The 22,847-nt window shown below is 34.8% G+C and overlaps 1 protein-coding gene across 5 annotated transcripts in view; it reads right to left on the bottom strand.

The window, feature by feature from the left end:
• Window positions 1–7,950: 7,950 nt before the first annotated feature.
• Window positions 7,951–22,847, bottom strand: part of LOC134533032 (receptor-type guanylate cyclase Gyc76C-like) — a 319,162-nt gene continuing 304,265 nt past the window's right edge. For all 5 annotated transcript variants that reach the window (XM_063370183.1, XM_063370184.1, XM_063370182.1 and 2 more), the window contains 8 exons: window positions 20,852–21,019; window positions 19,382–19,580; window positions 17,794–17,934; window positions 16,602–16,725; window positions 15,485–15,583; window positions 13,918–14,062; window positions 11,643–11,899; window positions 7,951–11,097 (listed from right to left, as the gene is read on the bottom strand). In XM_063370183.1, the coding sequence (XP_063226253.1) occupies window positions 10,102–11,097; window positions 11,643–11,899; window positions 13,918–14,062; window positions 15,485–15,583; window positions 16,602–16,725; window positions 17,794–17,934; window positions 19,382–19,580; window positions 20,852–21,019 (2,129 nt within the window). In that variant the 3' untranslated portion in view covers window positions 7,951–10,101. The remainder of the gene's footprint in view (window positions 11,098–11,642; window positions 11,900–13,917; window positions 14,063–15,484; window positions 15,584–16,601; window positions 16,726–17,793; window positions 17,935–19,381; window positions 19,581–20,851; window positions 21,020–22,847) is intronic.

Raw genomic sequence — 22,847 nt, 5'->3', positions numbered from 1 at the left:
TTGCATTTATTATGTAATTTACAAGAATGAAACCTAATAATAATTTGACTTATAAATTAATTTAATAACACTTGCAAAGACATAAGTTATTTGTTACATTGAATGTAATAATATACATACAAAACCACTTGATGACTTAGTATTTATTGATGGAAAAAATTATAGAAACTAAGCAAAATTTATTAAAACTTATTTTTAAAAAAATAAAAATTTAGCTTTTATCTACATCTATGTTTTACAAGAGTAAACTGTTAGATATAGGTAATCACTTCTTCAACACGCGATTAAACTATCCCAGACCATTACTAGTACCCTAATGAAAATACATAATTAACTACAAAATGTACTTAAACGAATATATTATACCGATACGAAAGTAATTGTTAAAATTTACAAACTTTACATCAACTCTAATATTTATATACAAAGCAAATTACGTTTTGAACCTCAACATCATAATGTTTAGGTAACTTAACTGCAAATAGAAAAAAAGATAATAATCATGTCGTCCCTTTATAAAAATGTCCAATTCTCCAAATTGGTATCCTACAGACAACAAATATTTATAATGTTTAGGAAGTTATCCATTTTCTCTAGTTTCTTGAATGTCTGTATATATATGATTTATATATTTATCAGTAATGCACACGCCTACTTAGTACTTAAGTTTTAGTTTTTTATAAGTCAAACACTGTACTAACTCCCTAGCAAACACTTTAAAATGTGAATTTTTAAGTTGAATGAATGTTGTACATTTAACCACATGATTGTACATATTTATAGTTAGGCATGCTCTATTGATATTTTAAGTTGGATTTAAAAATTTCAGCAAGTGTTTCAGAAGTAGGCCTTTACAGAAAACCTACCAGACTTATTGTTTAGCACAAGAAGATTGTACCCACAGCTTGTTCTTTTTTGCTGCGTACTTTTTCATTGCACTCATTTTCATTACATGATTTAAATGCCTTATACGAATAAATGTCCTTGTTTTAACAAACAAATGAATGGCCTTCTTGTGGCACTCGGGAAACTTATTTTGCAACAGAGCCGTCAGAGTTGCAATAACATTTTTACACTTAGAAATTTGTGGGCCATGAAACACTGAAAATAAAATTTCGAACTGCCTGACTTTATCCAACCATTCTGGAGATGGATGCAGAAGTCCTCCACGAGAAATGACTGAAATCCAATCATTTTGTACATTGGTTATGTCACCCTTCTCATGACATACACCCAATGATTTGTCTACGTTTTGGCATTTAAATGCCACATAACCTGCAATGTACTTTAAAGCATCAAGTCTTACATCCGTTTGAAGTTCCTTTTCGAAAACTTCACTTTCAACATCATGTTGTAAAAGTTCTTGAACCTCTTCGTCCTCGTTTGGTTCTAAGGTAGGCCTATTTTCTGTTATGCCTATGCAAAGCTCACTAGATATGAAAGTAGATAAATCTTCCAAGTCGTCACAGTAAGTCGAAGGTTCACAGTTTTCTTCAGCAACTGGTGTATTTTTTGACAATGGAATATCACTTGCATTGCCTGTTAACACAAGTAATCGTATTCTATTTCTGATTTCAAATGGTGTTGGGTTGTTGTAGAAAACACCAAAACCACGGATTCTTGAAAAAAAGTTTTCAAGGCAGTCTTGATTCAACCGAGACGTCAGTATGTAGGTTGCATTTTTTTTTTCTTCATGTCCTGGAACAGTCCAATGAGCGACTTAATAGATATTAAAAATCCATTTTGAAAAGGCAACGGATGATTTCTTTTGCCAAAACGCAGTACAGGACAAACTTCTAAAAATCTTTTCAGAGTATTTTCCTGACTGGGATTAAACAACCCATAACCACTTCGCAGAGGTGTTTTGACGTCGTTTGGAATTCTAGAGTTTAAAATATCAAACACATCGTTGACTAGTTCAACGAAATTGCATTCAGTTGTTTTCTTCAAAACATGATTCAAAGCCTGCGCAGTGCGGCGAGAAAGCAACTGTGCAGCCATCCTCACATTTTGACGAGTACGTCCTGCAACATTAACATGAGCTGCAGATATGTGATGTGTGATGGAAATGTCACTTTTTTGATGGTTAAGTAGTTCTTCTATTAGTGCTTTCCCAAATTTTGTACCATCGGGTAATGTGACACCATCATCTAAAAGGTGATTTCGTAGAAGTTTAAGTAAATGAGGCACATCGTAAAAGACCCAAATCTTCTGGTCTGTGATCACAGGATTCATGAAGTATGGTTTCTCTATGTTAACATACAGTTCCCTCCATACTTTGTTGTTCTTTCCTCCCATATCACATGTTACTCCTACAATGTTCACTCCACAGGCCTCTACTTGTGATATTATACTTTTCAACAATTCACTTGTCATCGTTACATCGAAACCATAATACACCGGCTGCTTCCAACCTTGAAACAGTCCTCTGAGCATGACTACTTGTACATTTTTGTGTGGCCCAACTACAGTGTCTTCCGAAGAATCATAGCACATTCTGCCATCAATGTTCATTTCATCGAACGACAGCACTGCAATTTTTTGAAATTCACTTACATTTTCAAATTTGGCTTTCAAAATACACAACACTTCTTTTAATATGCCTGCTTTGCACGTGAAATTTTTGGTCCACTTTTGTAGTGTCGAACGAGATGGCAAGGGAATGTTGCGTTTCCTCAAATCAAAGTATGATTTCTCGAAAGAGCTCGTAAAGCTAAAGCACTTGCAATGTCTTCGGCACTCCAGGTTACTCTTCTATTGTTGCGCAACAAACAGCGAATCTGACCAGGTGTAAAACACTTTCCTAATATTGTTTTGACTTTAGAAATTGTTTCATTTCTGACATGATGTGATGTTGCTGGTTCCTTCTTCTTCACTACATAACGCAAATTTTTAGCTTTCTTCAGTGATGCTTTACAGTTGTTCAAAGAAATTTCTAGAAAAGTGTTTCTCTTCTTCAAATCATCTATCGTTTTCTTTAGCCTCTTAATTTCTTCATTCTCGTCCACACAAATTTCAGCTGTAATAGTTGCCTGTTCAATTTTCTTCTTCTTCGGAGAAATAGTCTGTAGCTTTGATAGTGCTCTTTTTCTTATTTCTCTTTTTTGACAACGCTCTTGACGTTCACTTTCAGCCTAAAAGAAACAATAATAAATGCCTTTCAATTGTTAGCACCATGTGCGAATTAAAACATTTCCAACATTTTACTATTCCTAATAAACCTAGTTGGCAAACGTAAACATCATTAGCGAAATCGTGTTTTTTCCCATTTTTTTTTTAAATTATTATTTTGCGGTACCCAGTCGTCATCACTGAACGTATTTTGAAAACTATTTAAGTTGATAAAATTTTACCCTGAAGTTAAAATGTTTGGAACGAGAGGAAATGCTGGGGATTATAAAATTCTAAATTAACAAATTATTAATTATTTGATACGTCTCCATGGCTTTTCTTGTCACATTCGTCACGTGTATATAATTTTAGAGCTCTTTACAATTATGATTTTATTTTCAACTATAAGTTATTTTGCATTTTATTAGACCATTTTGTTGCAGTTCTATTGTTGTGAAAGTGAACTGCAATCATAGAGAACTAATTAGTTTTCCATTATATGCAAAATTTCAACCTCAGAGTGTAATATTTTGGAACTATAACAATATACTAACTATAAGGTCAGGAAAAAAAAGAAAAACTCGGAAATAACATTTAAATGTCTAGAGGGATATTTGAGAAGGCATTCATCGCGGTAAAATTTACAAACTAGGTATTTGTCATTAGATCAGCATGCTAAAATTTTCAGCACTGTGTGAAATAATTTTGGAAAATGTGAGAAAACCAACATTGCGATGGCAGGGCTGAGAATCGAAATCGGCAGAGCCAAATTCGAATCCAATTTTTACACACAGCACCAACTCTCTTTATCATGAACACTATGTGAAATATTCACCAATTATTGCATAACACTCAAATAGGTACCCTATAATAATTATTTAACTCAAATTTGTGACTAATAAAGTAATATAAGCATACACAGTGGATGCAAGCATTTATGTTAAGAGGAAATGAGCCAGAAATTAAGTTATAGCGAGAAAAAACGAAAGGTGTCATGACAATGTAAAAAAAAAAATTGCATACATCACTCTATATCAGCAAAATACTTGCAATACTATTAAGACAGATTATTAACTACAAAATACACGGAAAACATTATTAGCCTACTATCTTATATGCCTACATGCCTTTATAATTGAATGTAGGCACCACAACTTATCGCTTTCCAGATACATTTAAATCTGTAGGTAAACAATTAGTACCAAAAGCGTAAATGTAGTTATCTAAATATATACAAAAAAATTGTCAATAAATTTACCTGCACAGCTGTCTCTGCCTTCAGTTTGAGTGAAGTTTCTCCGTGTAAATTAGACAAACGCTGAGATGGGACTGCAGTTGGCAACAATTTCTTTTTAACAGGCAGTCCTAAAAGTTCATTTTTTAAGTCTCTCTCATAATCCCCCGGTAAAAAATGATCTGAACACACTCTTGCATTGTTAACATTAATTTTGTCAGCTCGTTTGCATAGAATCATCCATTGTTTCTGCAGGTCAACATTCTTCGGGAAGCTGTGGTAAATAACACCTACTGTTTTACGACCGTAATTAGAACACTCTGCTACGGCACAATTACTATTATTTCTTCCCATACTGAAAGTAAAGATTCGGTCTTCTAAATATTGTATTACATAGAATTTTGCCTCTGTAGCCTACACTGGTCTAGTTACATTGGTAACCTACGCTACACTAGTGCGGTGCGCTGCGTGGAAGCGACGCGATTGTCCGCGCGGTGACGTCACGTCTGGGTTGAGTGGAGGGGATAGAGCCAGGCAAGCCCGGAGTGGCCTACCTGAAATAGTCTAGTTACATTGACCGGAAGTCGTATGGAACAAAACAGAAACGTGCAACTATCAGTGCTGCCATCTGTGAAGGATAACGCGAACCAAAGTTCAAACAGCTAAAAAAGAATCTTTATAGCATTATAAATTCTTTAGTTTTTAACCAGATGGGCAGTATTTTAGTACAATTCCTAGTCAAAAATCAGGTTTAAAGCCAGACTAAAGTTTTTTTGCTAGTCTTTTTCGCTTTAATTGGAGTTTTTTTTTAAATATAAATTTTTCTTTTACTCTGCAAATAGAATGATTCAATATTCAACGTAGCAGGCTAGCAGCTCCAGCAACGAATTCTAGCGTCGGTTGCGGAAACTACGTGATTCGCGACTAATTTAGATGAAAACCTAATTTTCGTATATTTATCACGATCAGCATTATTTTAAAGAATTCTACGTTAAATTTTGTGTCCCGAGTTTCGTATAATAAGTGTATTTGCAAAATGAGAACACATGAACTTGCTAGTTACCGAGGTTTTATTTAATACATATCTGGTGAGTAGTACTGAAAGTCTTGCTTAATTTTTTTCTCCTATTATAACCCTCACCACAGTAAGTTTCATCACCTGAAGTGTCCTCAATGCCAAGCCAGTGAGCAAGTGACATTCAGCCATTGTTTTATTTCTGCCAGTAGTAGTCAGTTGATTGTTTAGGTCGACATATGTTTCAAATATTCTTCACATAACCAAAGTCACAAGTTATTAAAGTACATATACTATTCATTAAGGGCCATGAACAATATAAATCAAATTTTTGTACAATTTTTGAAGTGAAACTTATTTACAACCGGTAGGATAGGTGATGACTTGTCAAGAGTGTAACAGGAGAAACGCTCATAAACAGAACGTTCGATGGCCATGAGGGAGAATACTGAGCGCTCCAATCTTCACTCTCAGAAAGCATTATTTGTGAAGCCACGTTGCAGAGCTGCATTTTTCATTTTACACTGATGAGCTGATCACTCACTTGAAACAGCCCACTGACTGGAAACAACTGTGATAAACATGCTCCGGCTGTCCAACAATTGCATGTTTCATACACATGATGGTTAATATTATATTATTACAGTATGTTTGTGTGATCTTTGTTTAGTTTTATAATTCAAATAAATTACTTAAGTGCGAAGTTTCACTTCTAATGTGGGTAGCAGTCATTATATTATTATTATTATTTTATTATTATAGTTTTACTTTCATTCAACCTACTTAGGATCACACACAGATCCAAGATGTTAATGTTCATAATATAAATATCAAAAAATGGATCAATACAAAATAAATATATTTATATGTACTACATAGCATCACGGTTGCTTGTAAACACACCATGTTGCAGAGCACAATTCAGATTCTATATGTTAAATGTAGCATGTGCTTCGCTTTATGCTACACCACACATGGTCTGTCATTTTCTACCCTCATTTTCATGGTGGTCATACCTAAAAGGCTGCTTTACATTCATGGTCACAGGTATTCAAATTAGTCTTAATTTTTAAGTCATCTCCAAGGTTTGTTGTTTTCTGGTATGTATGATGAAAGCAATATAAAACTAAAATCAATAACTTTGAATTTCTAAACTTCCATTGACGCTGTGAATCAGTGAAAATAACATAGGTAATCTTTAAATTGTATCGAGATGATATTTTATATGTAATTTAAGGGGGTATATCCTGTTCCAGGTCATTATTTTATTTCTATATTTAAAATGGTTAAACTTGTAGACTTTTTTTAGTGACAAAATTTCAACAAAATGAAAAAATATATATATAGTACATACTTTTTTGCAAAATTAGCTGGCAAAGTTGAATATTTAACATTTATGTGCAGTATGGATAAGAATAACCAAATGGAATTAAAAAAGAACATATTTGGGTTTAAAGGCAATGCTGGTGGCGACTGCATGGCATGGTTTAAATTTCTTTCAGAAATATTCATTTAAATTTATGTTACCCTTTAAAATAATAAAATATTCTGAGGATTTTAAAAGACTAGCTAAAATTTAATTTTTTTTTTCTGAATGAAAGTTAACCATATCACATAGTAGCCAGTAAATTTACTTCAAAAATAAAAGTTACAGTTTTATAATTCCAATTAATTCTCCTTACCTACTACTTCACAAAAACATTAAAAATGCCAATTTGCCAGCTAATTATGCAAAATGGATGCAATACACTTTTTTTTTTGTGAAAGTTAAGTCATGCAAAAAGTTGACCGACATGTTTAACCATATGGAACGTAAACATAAAATAAAGACCTGGAACGGGAAATAAACCCTCAAACTCAAGTTTTTGAATTGTTTACTAATCTTTAAGATTGCAGACGGACAAATTTATATTTAATTTCTATGAAAACTGCAAGCTGGCGGATAGTATTTTCACCTCATGATACTAAATTTTACTCATTCAAAGTTTTTCATTTGTAAAAAAAATATTCAGCTTTGCCCCTAGTTTTGGCGGATTTTTCTCCTTCCAGTAGAAATTATATTTGTTTACACAATCAACTCTCGACCTATGGGGATGTTGACATTTTTGTTTAAAATTTAAAAGTGAGCACTGAGTTGGTTTTTAGTCAAAACTTGGAAATCATTTTGACTTAATAATTTATGTGTATTATCATGCTAGACAGAGCCCTGACTTTACCTTTTAATTGATGTGCTAATTAATGCTGTTAATTTATGAGTAGCAGAAAAATTCTGTAGTTGGGCTGACCAACAAAACAAATTTATTTAAAAATTCTAATAATAATGTTTTAAATTTAATCATGAAACCATATGTGGTTGTAAATCAGAGGTACATCACAGAATGCTAAGAGATTAAAATCAGAAAAACCGAAAGTTATAGTTTTACAGTCAAAATATAATGACTAATAATTTTGGTGACTGTATTTATAAAATAAAGGTACTTCATCAGTGTATTTAAAACATTAAATTTTTAGCAAATTTTTCAGATGAACAGTTAAGCTGGAGAGACATAAGGAAAAATCTAATTAAAAATGTGGGTATCAAAAAAAAAAGTTTACAGTATCATTTTCACTTTATAGAGGTAATTTTTGACAGTTGGCAACATACATACAATTCTATATGGACACAAAATACAAATTATTTACAAAACAATAAACTATGTATATTACACAATAATATTAATCTACTTGGCACCATAATATTTCAACAAAATATTATCATTTCACAGCCATACAAGCAAACTTTGCTTGTTTATCATCTTTTAAGCAAGAAACCTTTTCATTTTCTTTTAGAGTACGTACAAAACAAACAGCCAGTACCACAGTTGGCAAAATAAATTGAACTTATCACAAATTGGCACAATTAAAGGTAGTACTTATCAAAACACTCAATACATCCCAACATTCACTTCACATGCAAACTTTCACAAAAATATAATATAAAAATATTTTTGGTTTATGCATAGATTTTAAGATGTTGAAATTTAAATTATGCAATTAGTGGTGCACTAAATTGACGTACTGATTAGTTACAATCAAGTATTCATGATCTGAAAACCTTTAAGTCTGTTTGCCTGCCACAGCATGCCACAACAATAAATTAAACTACATTCAGGAAATGTGTAACATAACATGTTAACTAATAAAGTTCAGTTTTAAATTCATCAAGAAGTCTGACTTCAAAATGCCAAATCCTGGTAGCTAATTTATGTCAAAAAAGAATATCAGAATGATAATGTGAAACATTATATGTTCGTGCAGGTAGGTTGTTCAATTTATTACTCGCATAGTTTTAAAAACTGAACTATTCAGGGTGAATAATATATTTTTTTTATGAAAAAAGGTTTTGATACATTTTATCAAGCACTTAGTTAAAATTGAAATCATTAAAATAATTCCTACTCTCTCTAGTTCATAGTTAAATGTTGAAATTTTACAAAAAGCTTCAAAGTTCCAAATAAACTACCGAGACAAGTTCTATTTTAATTAAATACGTCTCAACATAGAATGTTATTGCTTTTAATCATTTGGCATTTGTTATTAGTTTTGGCACCACCCAAGCACAAGCAAAAATTGTAAAATCTTAGGTTTATATAATTTTCAACTGCTGGGGGCAAAGGATGGTTGTCAAAGTAGGGGAATCAACATTTTTAGTATCAGGAATTTTCACAAAGGTAAACGCGGTTAGAGTTTTAAGATACATAACCTTGTTAACCTATATCACTCTTCATAATTTAAAATGACAATAAAAAATGATGTGCCTAGACTCGCCTAGAGACGAGTTAACCTTTTAACTACTTTTCAACAATCTACTTTGTATATTGAGTATCTTAAGACATTTGCTGTAATAAATTTCTATAAAGTCAAAGTTTTTTACATCAGGCTAGATTTTAATGACGTATTAGTTCATAATACACATGCTTTTATGCTTTTATTGTTGGTGCAAGGAAAGCAGAGCACTGGGTTTGGTTCCCTACTACGGCCACATGGCTTCAGGTACAATCAGTGTATGCAAAGATAGCCGAGCAATGAGCTTCAGTGAAAGAAGCGGGCAGCAGACAATGAATTGCAGAATTTAAGAGCCGACTGATGAAACAATGCTGTCTTGAAAACTTAAGAGTGCTCGTTGGAAAACTATTAATTCTACTGAAATAGTATATTCATACAACACATTTAGAATTTAATAAAAAAAGGAATTTTTTCCCTCCTGAAATTAGGGGAAGTGACGGTTCCCTTGGATCCATGGAATAATTGCCCCTGCCACCTGCACCCTCAGTATTCGACCCTATTTTGGTAATGCGTAACTAAAGACAATAGTGAAAAAATATGCTCACACTTCAACATTTTTGACTTAAAATTAAATAAGGCCATAAATAGGGATCATGTAATTTATGATCTTTTTGTGTCTGAATACTATGTCACAATGAATGTGCAAGATGAAAACATTGCTATAAAGTGTTTTAAATTACAGTACACTCTACAGTGATGTTAACGAACTTGTTAATGCCCACTTACTTTTGCAGGGAAGTAAACCAAAAGAATAATTGTTTATGCTACAGTTTCCATAAATAGTACAAAAAACCATAATCACGATAGTCTATAAAAATATTTTGTATAATGGCTGATTATGACCAATTAATAAAAATGAAACATTATAACTGATCAGTATTCAAATCAGTGCACTACTAGTTTCAAGTTGTAAGTTTTATACAATACTTTCCTTATCCGACTGTAAATCACTATACCCAGCATGGATACCTTTCCGCAAAGAAGCATCACTTTTCCGAAGGCCGTTCACATTAAACCAGCCTACAAACCAACTACGGAGTATTTTTTTGCCATTGTTCGTGGCACTCGGTGATGACTCAGTCGTCGGGACCACCGCCTCCATCGAGCGCCACTTCTTCGCAGGAAGAGGTTCTGATGATGCTTCCTCACCGCTTCGGCCTCGTCTCTTATGACAGTTCACTATTAAAACATCATTCACATCACTCAGCAATGGTGTCTGTATATCTTCTCCACTACTCCCTAAACCAGCTTCGTTGTTTTGGATCAACAGTACATCACCGTTCGGATAGTTACTTTCTGCCTGAACGTTATCGACGAGAAGAAGGTTTGTGGGTGATGTTCTGCGAGAGTTCGGGCTCATGCAGCTCTCCAGCGACCGCGAGCTCCTCTTTGGCACTTGCAATGAGATCCGAGGTATCTCAAGATGCTTACCACTGATGTCAGGGAATGGATCGAGGGACCTAGAGCCTCTTTTGGAGCGAGGAAGGGTGTTACTGGTATTAATATCTCCGTATTCATCTCCCGCAGAGGATGCTACAGACGATGCCGGTTCCCCAGCAGAGTCCTCGTCCCGACTGAACCTCAACTGCTGACTACCACTCAAGGTATTTGTACCACCTGCGTTCAGAGTTGTTTTGGATGCACTGTCTGCCAAATAAAGCGGCGGACGCTCCACCAGTTTATGGGCGCGGCCTGCCGGACTAGAGTTGATGAAGTTGTTCAGCGCCACGACGACGCCGTGCGACGAGTTGCTGTCGACATCCACGCTGGCGCCACGCGGTATGCTGGACTGCCGACGACTGCCGGCGCCCAGAGCGATGCTGCCGCATATCGACGCCTGTCTGGAGTCGGTGTTCATCTTGGGGCTGCGACGGGGTCGGCAGAACAGAGGCGGCAGCTCTGTCAGGTCAACCTGAAACAACAAAGTGGTAAATGTGCAAGATGTCTCGTATGTCCCAGGGGTTTAAGAGGAAGGCTGGATGTTTGATTATGCACCATCAATAATTACATTAATGGTAGATGTTATGTAAATAGTAAATACAGAAGTTTTTTGATTTCTAAACAAGTTAAAGAAAGTTCAGTGTGTACCTCATTACCATTAACACAAAAAGAGTTACAGGGGGAAAAATAAATATATTAACAACATGTCTGTCAAGGGTTTTTACTGAACCCTCACATTAAGGATGCTAAGCTGTTTATAGTGTATCTTCACTTTATGTAAGCAGCATGCATTTGTAGTAAAGCACATGAAATTCAAAGCTGTAATATTTGTTTATGACAATGTGCCCAAACCTTTGTAACCTAAATTGGAAATTGCTTGTTTCAAAGATTTTGAATGGAATGATTCTCAAAGGTTTCTATGCAAACCTATAAAATTTTACTAAACAGAGTTCATATTGAAACTAGAGAAACAGGAGACGGGTGGAGTCTCAAAAATCTGACGAAAAGGTCACTAACCTCTCTCTTCTGAATGGCAGTGTCCGTGGCACTGGTCAGCCAGTACGTGCGCACCTCTCCTTTGCCCTTCATGTAGACCAGGCCCCTGTCCTCGGTCACGTAGCCGCCAATCTTATCCAGCGCAGCCTTGCACTGGGCACTAATGTGTATCCTGAGGGGCTCCCCATTCGACTCCATGCGCGACGCTGTGTTCACCGTGTCACCGAACAGACAGTACCGAGGCATGGTGAGGCCCACCACCCCGGCTACCACAGGGCCTGCAAACACAGAATCTGTGCGTAAATAATCAATTTAACATAAACAACTTTGTACAATTCTTAAGATATAAAATTATTATGAAATAAATTCTATCTTTTTCTGTTTAATCTGTTCTATTTTATTATTTTTTTTTGGTACTGTTATTACTTAACCACTTTGTTCACACACTACAGTGCAGAACTACACTTTAATATCTTATATGTACATATTGTCGTAGGGTTCAATTTTTTTTTCTTGGACATTTCTTTTTGGGTTTAAAATGAGTCATTGTGGTGCTAGAATGGAGTTTCTGCTGTGCTGAAAAAAATGTGGTGTTACGCTGAAATGACCAGCGTATGTGGCGTGATGGAGTTGTGGCGTGATAGAGCCATGGCGTGGCCAGTTAACAGTGCTTTGGCATTACGAGCTCTGGGAACATAGAGCACGGCCTGGCCCCTATTTGGAACAGCTGAGCAACCATTGTGCGCTGGTTACTGCCTTCACGGGAAAGTGTCGCTAGCTGTTGCCCGCTTGTACTACGTAGGCACAATGGCGGAGGGGAGTGAACAACGCGTGGCTCAATGTGGTTGTAGGCATTGCAAAGGTTTTCCTTGAAGGTTCTCAACAGAACCTATTTATCATTCCGCGTATGTATTAGGTCAAAACGATGATTTAAAAGGCAGTCAGATGTGGCCTGCCGACCCTGGAGTCAGTTATGCAGTCCAACAATGCAGTGATCTGCAAGACGCACACTGGTGAGTTATAAAACGGTGGCATGTACTTTGTTTCCAATTTTCTGAACAACAAATGGCAAAAAAAAAAAATATTAGTTCTATTTGCTCTTTTTCTTTCAAAGTACTTAAATGATGGGTGTTCAAGAAAACATGAAAATGGAGTTGAAAAGAAATTTTTAGTAGGAATTGTACGGCAAATGTTCCATAAATGTCGAAATTAAAAGGAATTAAATAATAATAGACATCACAATGTAAATAAGTTAGTTAATTCATGGCAAAATAAGAGAATGTTTTATTTATTCTTTAAGTATTTTTGTAAGGAGATGGAGTGTATGTGATAATGAAAGGAAATAAAATAATTATTGTATTTTTATAATTTTCCTGTAAAAAAACAACTAAATGTTGGTTAACCTTTAAGTTTTTTTTTCTCAGCATTCACCAAACCTCTCCCTGTACAGGGAAAGAGGACTTGCTAATAATGGTACCTTATCACTCTAATGAGAGCTTTCTGCTTTCAGCTCTGAGCTACTTCAATCCCTAGTCCTCTCGGTTCATGACAATATGTATGTATAATTGTTTTTAAATGTTGTTTGTTGCTTTTTTTTTTTTTTTGCACATCTTGTTATTTGTTGTATACTGTCCAAATAGTTTTTGTTTGTACATGTGTTGTCCATTTGTAATCGTGTTTGTTGTATGTGTGTATGTTGTGTCTACCTTAAATCCAAAATGTAAAACATTATTTTGTTTTTCAGCATAAAGATTTACCAAGTAGGTAAACAGTTTTTAAGTTTAGTTCTGCAAGATTTCAGTTTTGCTTTCCATCGTGCAGAACGACATGATGAAATTAGAAACAAAATCTATTTCTTGCAGGCCGTCGTGTTGATGTCACGGTGACCTTGTATTTCATTGGCTTCCGAGCATGTGAGCGTGTGAGGCCTGTCGTGTCGTTTTTTGTCATGGCGTTGTGACTGCAGCTAAAGAGAAATTTTTTTTAAAATTTAAGTTGTACTTTTATATCTTTTTGACGATGTCATTTGTGAAATAATCACTTGAGGGAACAATTCAGGGAATAGGCAATCATGACAGCATTTTTCTGGAGTGATTTCGAGTAACCGTAGAAAACATAAATCAGGATTGCCAAACTGGAATTCTAAAAATGATAACAATAACAACAATAATACTACTAATAATTTACTTTGAAAACTGTGGTTAATTGTTCAGACATAGAAAATCTTCTGAAATAATTTTTTTTTTATTTATTGCTTTAACCACAGTAAAGGCTGTAAACCGTGATCAGGACAAACCTGTGTGGATTCCAATCCTTAGCTTCAACACATCATTTGGACGATGAGCAATGCGATGTGCTTTAACAGCTTCTAGCAGTTCTAGAGACATGGATGCTATTTCACCAGCATGGCGGTCCCCATTTACTATTGGGAGTCCTGATACCTACAAAGTGATAAACATTCAAACATATAAAGTTGCACATTTATCTGGTCAATAAAGAACATAATTCACTAAAAAAGCAAAGAATGAATGTAGTGAATATATTAATAAAATTATTAACCTTTATTACCATTTACATAACATAAAATACATACCAACATATACCATAGTTCTTTGTAAGTTAGTATACCCCTACACAAGCAATCATGCTTCTGATAATTTGTTTAGTCATTTTAACATCACAAACACATAGATTAAAGTTTATACATTGATAAAATTTGAGAAAAAAACTAGATGACAAGAAATTTAAAAAATGTGTTTGAGCCATGTGAAGTGATTGCTTATTGGTAAAATTCAAAATTATTCTGTAGTTTTTAACAGACTTTATTCCACTCACTCATGATCAGAATAATGAGCTACTAATATTTTCACAAAATAAAAATAAAGCTAAGAACTTTTTCAAGGAACTGAAAAAGAATCCAACTTAACTGTTGTATAAGCTTGTACTTAAGCAACTACGGACATTTCTATGGAATAACCTATCACACAATACTTTACTTACAGCTTTCAGCAGTATTTTTTATATACGGTTTCAAGATAATGTATAGTTATAGCGGTAATTTTTTTCTTTTATTGATGATAAATATTAATATCTACAAAAGTTATTATTAATGAAATCACATTTTTCTGTATTTGAAAAACACTGATCACTCTAACATCACCAAACAATAAACGGATTGGTTAAAATTTTGTTCTATTAACCTCCCACAGAAAATTGTGCACAACTAAACGAAAAACTTCCACATAAAAAATTCTGTTCCAGCTATGCAGCTTACATGGAGTCTTCTACCATACCTTCTGCATAACTGCTTATTTTGTCAAATTGTATAAAAATGTTTACACTGTAATTTACATAAAGGATTTGTAGATAGTGGTATGTATTTTTTTTAAAATATTTCTTAACTCAGTTCCATAATGTAGGCTCAAATTTCTTTACTCCTACTACTCTATCCTGAACATATACGATAAACAGAATGACACTTATACAAAATATTTTTACAAAATTAGAACAACAATGCCAATGCAAAAATATATGAAAGTGGCAAAATTATTTTCTCCCAAAGCAAAGAAATAAATCATATAGTACAAAAACCATAATTTCTATAAACTAATTGCTAAAAATACATAAGTATCAATAAAGCATCTCATTAACCTAAATTGATAATTAGTAATCATCACTTTAAATCAGAGATAGTTACAAAAGACTTAGCCAGACCAAAGACCAAACATAATGTATAAAAGCAAGGGGGAAACTTAATGTGTTAGTACATGCCAGACTAAAAAAAAAAATTCAATATTTTAAAAAATATATTATTTTCAAAAAAATCACATTATAAAGTAAAGTTAAGCAATTTACGAACTTACCACCATGTAGGCATCTCCAATTGTTTCAACTTTATACACATCATAACCTTTAATGATTCGATCAAACAGTGTGTAGAGATCGTTGAGAAAATTTACCACCTGAAGAAAAAGGACAAAAATTATTCTTACACAAAGTTTTTTTAAAGTATGATTTAGCTAAATGAAAAACTTGTTTCAATATTTTTAAGTTTAAGAGCTTTAAATTTAGGATTTGTATTTCTATGTACATGTTCTCAGTAGAGGGGTATCTTGTGAATTAAATTTTACGAAATTATTTTCATCAAATGCAGTTTGACATTCACCACAAACTAAAATATACATTGTAACCAGGAATTATTATCATAATTGATTTTAGTTTAACAATCTGTGGCAAATATAAACACATAGAAAAAATAGTCTTTGTATATTCACGATAAACATCATAACAAAGTGTGAAACGATACTGCATGACGTAGGATGAACGAGAGAGGGCCGGCACACAGAAGACCCAGCTACCCTCTCGAGTACAGGCCTATCATTATCTTCAAGCCCAACACATGTGGTAGTGTCTACCGTATTCGCCAACAAAAGACAAAATTCTGGGTCTCTCGGGCTACACAATCACATGGGACCCGAGGAATGGGAGGGCAGCGTCTACGATCACTGATCCAGTAAAAGTTGCTGGGGGGAAGATTCAGCGGTAAATAAATACAAAGGATTTCAGTACGGTAGAAGCTTTTTAATCAGGCATGTTTGGGATTGTGGCTATGCTGGATAAGTGAATGTCAATATGGTTTTTTAACAAGGAATCACAAAAAAATAATTAATATACAATAGGTATATTTAAGTCAACTTGTAATAAGCTGTTTTATGGCTAAACACTGTAGGTACATAGTTGTAATTTAAGATATTTTTTTTGGTCATACACCAATGCAATAACCATCAACGAGCATAGTTGTAATATTGTGTGAACATATCACCCGTATAAAACAGGAACTCAGCAGGAACTATCCCATGCAAGCAGCTCCATGAACTCTGGGTTACAGAGTGTGCCGAACGAAAGTGCGCTGCCTGGTCTATGAACCCTTGGATTTTCAGTTACCACAACCACAGGAAAACGTGCGCAAGCGTAACCAACCTGCAGCGGCGTGCTTTCCGCTGACATTGCAGTGAAGCCCACGATGTCACTGAAATAAATGGTGACCAAGTCAAACGACTCCGGCTCCACGCCGATTCCTTTGGTCAGCTGCTCCGCTACCGGCCTGCAACACAATGCGGCATGGCACAGCTGCTTAACAAACACAGTTTTGTATTAACAGACACTGAGTGCAGCCATTATTCATGGAAATTAGATTGAGCAGTTAATCAACTGCATGTAATATGCACCCAGCTGACGACACCAGTGGTGTACGCAGGGGGAGTAGAGTAGGGAGGGTATATACTCGCCCCCTATCGAAATACTAAGAATCTAATACTCCCACAAACAAACGAAAAGAATTTGAAAGCAAAAAAGCCGAAAATGTGGTTCTAGCCTCCCCTCACCCCCAACCCAAGAAATGAATTTCTGCATATGCTCTTGCCAGACACTGGTTGATAGTGGGGAACCACAAATGATAAATACAGTGAAATGCTCCAATAGAACTATCAAATGTGTGTGTCATGCATGGCAGATGCAGTTCACCCACTGCGGAGGTGATAAATATCACGGAACCTCGAGTTTTAAAGCTGCAAGTTTCCGATACTTCTCAACTGGCAGATTTAAAAAATTAACTGCGTCATATTATAACTTTAACCTAAGGGAAGCCAACTGGCAGGACACATGAGGGTTAAAACCATAAAGGCATTAAGGATCACACTGGCTCGTGCTTCTCACGCCTCTTTTCGCTCCTGTGCACAAGGCACAGTTACGGCGTGCAGTCTTATTGTCCACGACATGCCTCTATACAACTTTAAGTAGTGACCTTATGATTTTATGGTACCTAAATTTACCCACTAAAGCACTTTACTTGGCATTTTTTCATGTCCAAAATATACACAAAGACAAAAACACAAAAAATTACAAAACTTCTTAAATGCTATTCATATCAGAATACTTTAATAACTTCTGAATGGTTTGTAACTGATGCATTAACAACTGGAGCTTTGCATTTTGACAAAAGTGCATGTCTGTTGGATTACATTTTGCAAGCAAACGCGTATGTCATTTTGTTACATCAGCTGATTCCGACAACTTTAAACGGCAAACGGTACATCAACCCGTGCGCGGAAGACAAGCCCAGGGGACGGCCCATCACTCTCGCTAGTCGCTAGTAAACAGAGCGGTCTCTTACGCGGGCAGCATGCGGTGCAAGAGGTCCTCTGTCTTCAGCTTCTCCTCGTACAGCAGACGCGTCCGTTCACCAACGAGGTCTTCCAGGTGATTTGCGTACTTTTCCATCATGTCCATCATTTGGTCCATTATGTTGTGGTGCCTGGCAAACATTACAGGGAAGATAATGTTACAGCATCCCGGGCAATTTGTGTCTTGACATTTAAAATAAATAAATACATTTTTTTTTTATTTCACATTAGTTTAATTATGCAGCTGCTTAAAAGTGTTCCAGGTGGAACATCCACAAGTGGAAATTGCTGTCAACAAATATGTTCAAGACATTTATGTCATGCAAAAGGTATCAGTTGTAAGCATGTAGGACCTACATATTTATAAAAACCTCACATGCACTTCCTTTCCTCCTACGATTGAGCAAGTGAAAGCAGAGGCCATTTTCACAAAAATGGGTCATTTGAGTAACACCTCATATTAAAAATGTAAATTTTGAAAGAAAAAAAAAATACTATTTTAATTTTATTATTGTTAGTTGCATTCATATTTAAATTTAGGGGTCTGAAGTTATTTAAGGAAAAGAACATTTTTTTTATTCAGTTATAAGTGTAAAAATTAAAAAAAAAATTGCATTGGAGTAGTGTTGTTTTTATAATGACTGGCATAAAACCAATTCAATTGTGTTGGCGAAGATGTATAATGAAATCTCCCACCTCCAAGGGCTAAGAAAAGTCTAAAAATAAGAGTTTAAAGTAAGGGAAAAAAAAACTTGAATTCAAAAAATGATAACTTTTAGATAATATACATTTTTTTACACATAATTATAAATGTTAATCTATGAAACTTGGAAAATTTAACTGGGACAAATTACAATTTTTTTCATAAATCACTTTAACACACTCAGTAAGTAGCACAATATCCTACAGTTATAGAAAAAAAAACAGCACTTGAACGAACTTCTAAAGCTACAATTACAAATTTACACTATTTATTTGTATGTTTAAACTTTAATACTTTAAGTTTAATGGAAGGAATGGCTTGTATCTGAGAAAACTAAGTTTTAAATGAAACTACATACCTATTATATATTATTTTACAACCCATGTATTTTAACAGATTTTCACACTAAATATTTATACCTGCAATTGTAGCATATTTTAAGATTTTAACAGAGTTCTGCCTGTTTAAATAATAATGTTACATTATCAAAAGTCTAATATTCGTGTTAGTAATAAAATCCATTTCATCAAGAAATTCATGTTTTACCAACTAAGGTAATGTAACCTTTTTGCTCATTTCTTATATCTGAAATCATACAATTAAAAATTTTTATGTTTGATTACAAATCTGCCTTTTTTTTGTAAACAGTACACGAGCCACCTTTACTCAGCTGTGGTTTAAATTGAGGTTGGGTATGAAATTATGAAAAACTATCTTCAAATAGTGCCCAAAACATTCTTACTGCAATACAGAAAAAAAAGTGAACATAAAAAAATTGTAAAGGACCCTCACATAACATAAAACATGATAAAAATGTTAGCTGAAATGCACCGATGATGCAACGTACAACCAACAAAGAGACTACGGTTACTCACATTCCCTCCCTCATTTTCTTGAGCCTGCTGCGTATGCTGCTGAACTCGGGCCTCGCGTCGGGGCTCTCCGCCCAGCAGTCCTGCATGCAACTCACCACGTAGTCGGGACACTTGACGTCCATGTCCTTCAAGAGTCCTACATCTGGTCGAAAAGCCTCCTCGCCAACGGCAGGACCTTGCTTCACTTTATCCACTATTTCTGTGTAAGGAGTAAAACCATTTGTAAACTGAAAGGCACAACCATTCATCCTACTAGTAAAATGATTCATTACATGGCAGATATAAACAATAAACAGCATTAAAAACACAAGCAACTCATTCAAAACAAATATGAGTGAACATTTTTCACTCAAACCTTTCAAAATACGAGGAACCAAATCTTCCGAAGCAGGTAAATCTACTAATACAGTGTGAACCAATTTCATCTTTTTTTAGCACTTTTTAATAATACTTTTTTACACTTTTTTTGTATATAATGGCAAAAATAAACATAATAACAAATAGATCATCTATTCGCAGGAACATCACTACTTGTTTATGTTAGAAAGTTAAAACTTTTCAGCGATAATTTCCACATGATTTAACCGAACAGTCAGTCTCCAAATACAGTAAAATCCTGTTCAGAAGTTTCTCAAGGTACTTGGATATTTAAACTATTTCCAGAGAAAACTAACTAAAAGAGTAAATTTTTCATATTTGTTAGCTCAAGTGCAAAGATTTTTAAACTTATTAAGCAGGAAATTTTCTTAAGTGGGCTATTATTTAGGTGGTTTTACTATATTTACATTTCATGTGTGGCTATAAATTGAAGTGAGGTATGAAAAAATTCAAGGCAAGTTAGCAAAAAGCTAAGGGAGATTAAAGTTTTGTGATTTACAGCACTGTTACAGTATTTCAGGATTTTTTTCAACTTTCATGACCATTCCTTCAGTTCGTTAGTTTTTCGTTACTTTCGTGAACTTTAGACAGATACCCTGATAAGATGAGTGTTTACTGTTTATACTATACAAATACCAAATGAAAATAACTTTAAACTGGTGTAGTATTAATTGAATACTGTTATAGCACTTGCCATGTTGAAAAAATACAGTTTTTTAGTTGGTGATCAAGAGGCTAACTAACTGTACAGAACATAAAACCAGCAGTAAAATATCATCATATACAACAGATATAAATTGCATAAATTATTATTGAGTTATAATAAATTTCTATTAATATTGATCTCCAACTACGAATTTCACTGAGCTGTTGTCTAAAATGATATTGTTCCTCCTCTGGTAACCGTGGAAGACACATGTGCAAAGCAGCGACAGATCATTTTCCATGTGCTGGAGATATGCTTGCAAAATTTTTGCCTGCCCCTCCCCTATTACTATCTATTTAGTAAAGTCAGTACACTATACTATGTAATTTTTTCAAGATTTTATTTTTAACTGAACATATAGTGAAAAAAACAAAATTAATAACTACCTTTGGGAGAGAAACGATAACTGTCTTCATCCTGATATGTACCAAATGGTCCACGACGACCAATGATTTCATACAAGATGATGGCGAATGCATACACATCTGCTTTTTGAGAGCCATAGATGGGTGTGGCAGAATCCCTAAGCAGCTCAGGAGCTTTCCATAACAAATCTGTAAAAAAAAATTTTTTTCTAACAAACACTTTTTCAAACACAAACACTGTCTACACAGTGCATGAAGTACCTATACAAATAGAGAAATTTTTTATTTAAACTGAATCAGAATCTAGTTTCTACTCAGAGGAATTTTCTTTAAAAACAACTTAGATTATTAAAGAACAATTTTTTTTTAATTTAAATAATGGATCATTAGATTATGACCTACTGTACTTACGCATCATCAGCTGACTTGACAGGAAATAGTAGCTTCTTTAACTAACATATCAGTGTGGAAATTTTATGTGCGGGAAATATTACCAGTAACTGAGTGAGGGGGTGGGGGGGGGGGGGAGGAAATAGTGTAAAATATGTTAGCTCTGTAGTGCCAAAATATACTACATATGAACAAAATTCAAGAGACTAGTTTCATAGATAATTTTAAGTACATTGATTAAATTTCATGCCCTAAATTTTGCTATACAACCAATTATAACAAGTGGGTTAAAAGTATGCACCTTTGTTAATATTTTTTAATTTTGATGTTACTCATGTAACATCTGTGGCACAATAGTAAAAAACTCCTATCATACTCCAGAGATGATAACCTTTCTTAAAAGTTAATCAAACTTATTAGTGTAACAATAGACATGGGATGGGTTGGGTGGAGAGGTGTTTGGATATGTAATTAGGCAAGTCGAATGCCAGAATGCACGAGTGCCACCACGCAAAGAGGCACGTGGACACAGCTGTGACTGTGGTCTAGAGTAGTGATGTCACCCGTGTGGGTGCAAAACTTTATTCTCCACTTTAATACACAACCTTGCTCTGAACGTCAGGAATGCTGTAAGTGAAGGCTGGTAGTTAAAAGTCACCAAAAGGACCTTACAGTCATCAAACAGGCCACATCCCTATAACCAGTGCACACGTCATCATTTGAAGAAATACTAGGAACATTTGGTAGAACTGTTTTTATTTGCACACTTTCTACACGTCACTGATTAATACTTGTTAAGTGAAGCGATTAAATAGCCAATGGCACAAATAGATTTAGGTGCGGATCAGAACACCACGTGAGCTGGTCTAAAACACTAGGAATCGTTAAATGTCAAATGTCCTGTTGTGGACTTAAAAAATTATTAAGTTAAACAGTCTACTACCCAGAGTAGACCTCGAAGATAAAAGAAAAGGTTCATAAATAACTACTTAAGCTGCAGTTGCTTGCAGATCAGTATTACCGAGACGGAAGTCCTTGAGGTGCGAAGAGCACCCTACCCCGGGAGTTGAGAGAGAGAGCTTTGTCATGGGGATCAGGGCCACAAGGGAAGTGCCACTAGGCACCGACGGGGCAAGACAAGTGATATCGTAGAAAAAAAAAAACACATGTGCGTGCACACGTGTGACAACGATGAAGATAAACAGATATTATGGACAACACAAAAATGACAACACCAATGAACATACGTAGTAGGTTTCCTATGACAAAACAGTTGCAACATTTCGGGAATTGGCATCTGTTCCTGTAATCAGACACATACATACTGCATTGTTCAGGTTTTGTTGTCTGTCTGCATTTACTGTTATTGTTGGAACTGTCTTATCGTTGTTAGCCCACTGTGTTCGTCTGTGCATTATTATTTTTTTATAACTAAATTCCTTCCACGGAATTCTTGTGGTGTCTGATATTTAAGTTTGAATGTGTTTGTCTGTGCTGTCGTCGTCAGGTTGTCCATAATACCTGTTTAGGTTCATTGTTGTGTCTATCTGCTTCACATCAGCTGATGTAGGCACTTGTTTTCTGTGGGTTTATCATTTCATTTTGATTTCTTATTTTGCATTTATGA

Source organism: Bacillus rossius, chromosome 6 (genome assembly GCF_032445375.1).
Source record: "Bacillus rossius redtenbacheri isolate Brsri chromosome 6, Brsri_v3, whole genome shotgun sequence".
Classification (NCBI taxonomy): domain Eukaryota; kingdom Metazoa; phylum Arthropoda; class Insecta; order Phasmatodea; family Bacillidae; genus Bacillus; species Bacillus rossius.
The sequence above is the reverse complement of the archived record's forward strand: the minus strand, read 5'-3'. Positions and strand labels throughout refer to the sequence as shown.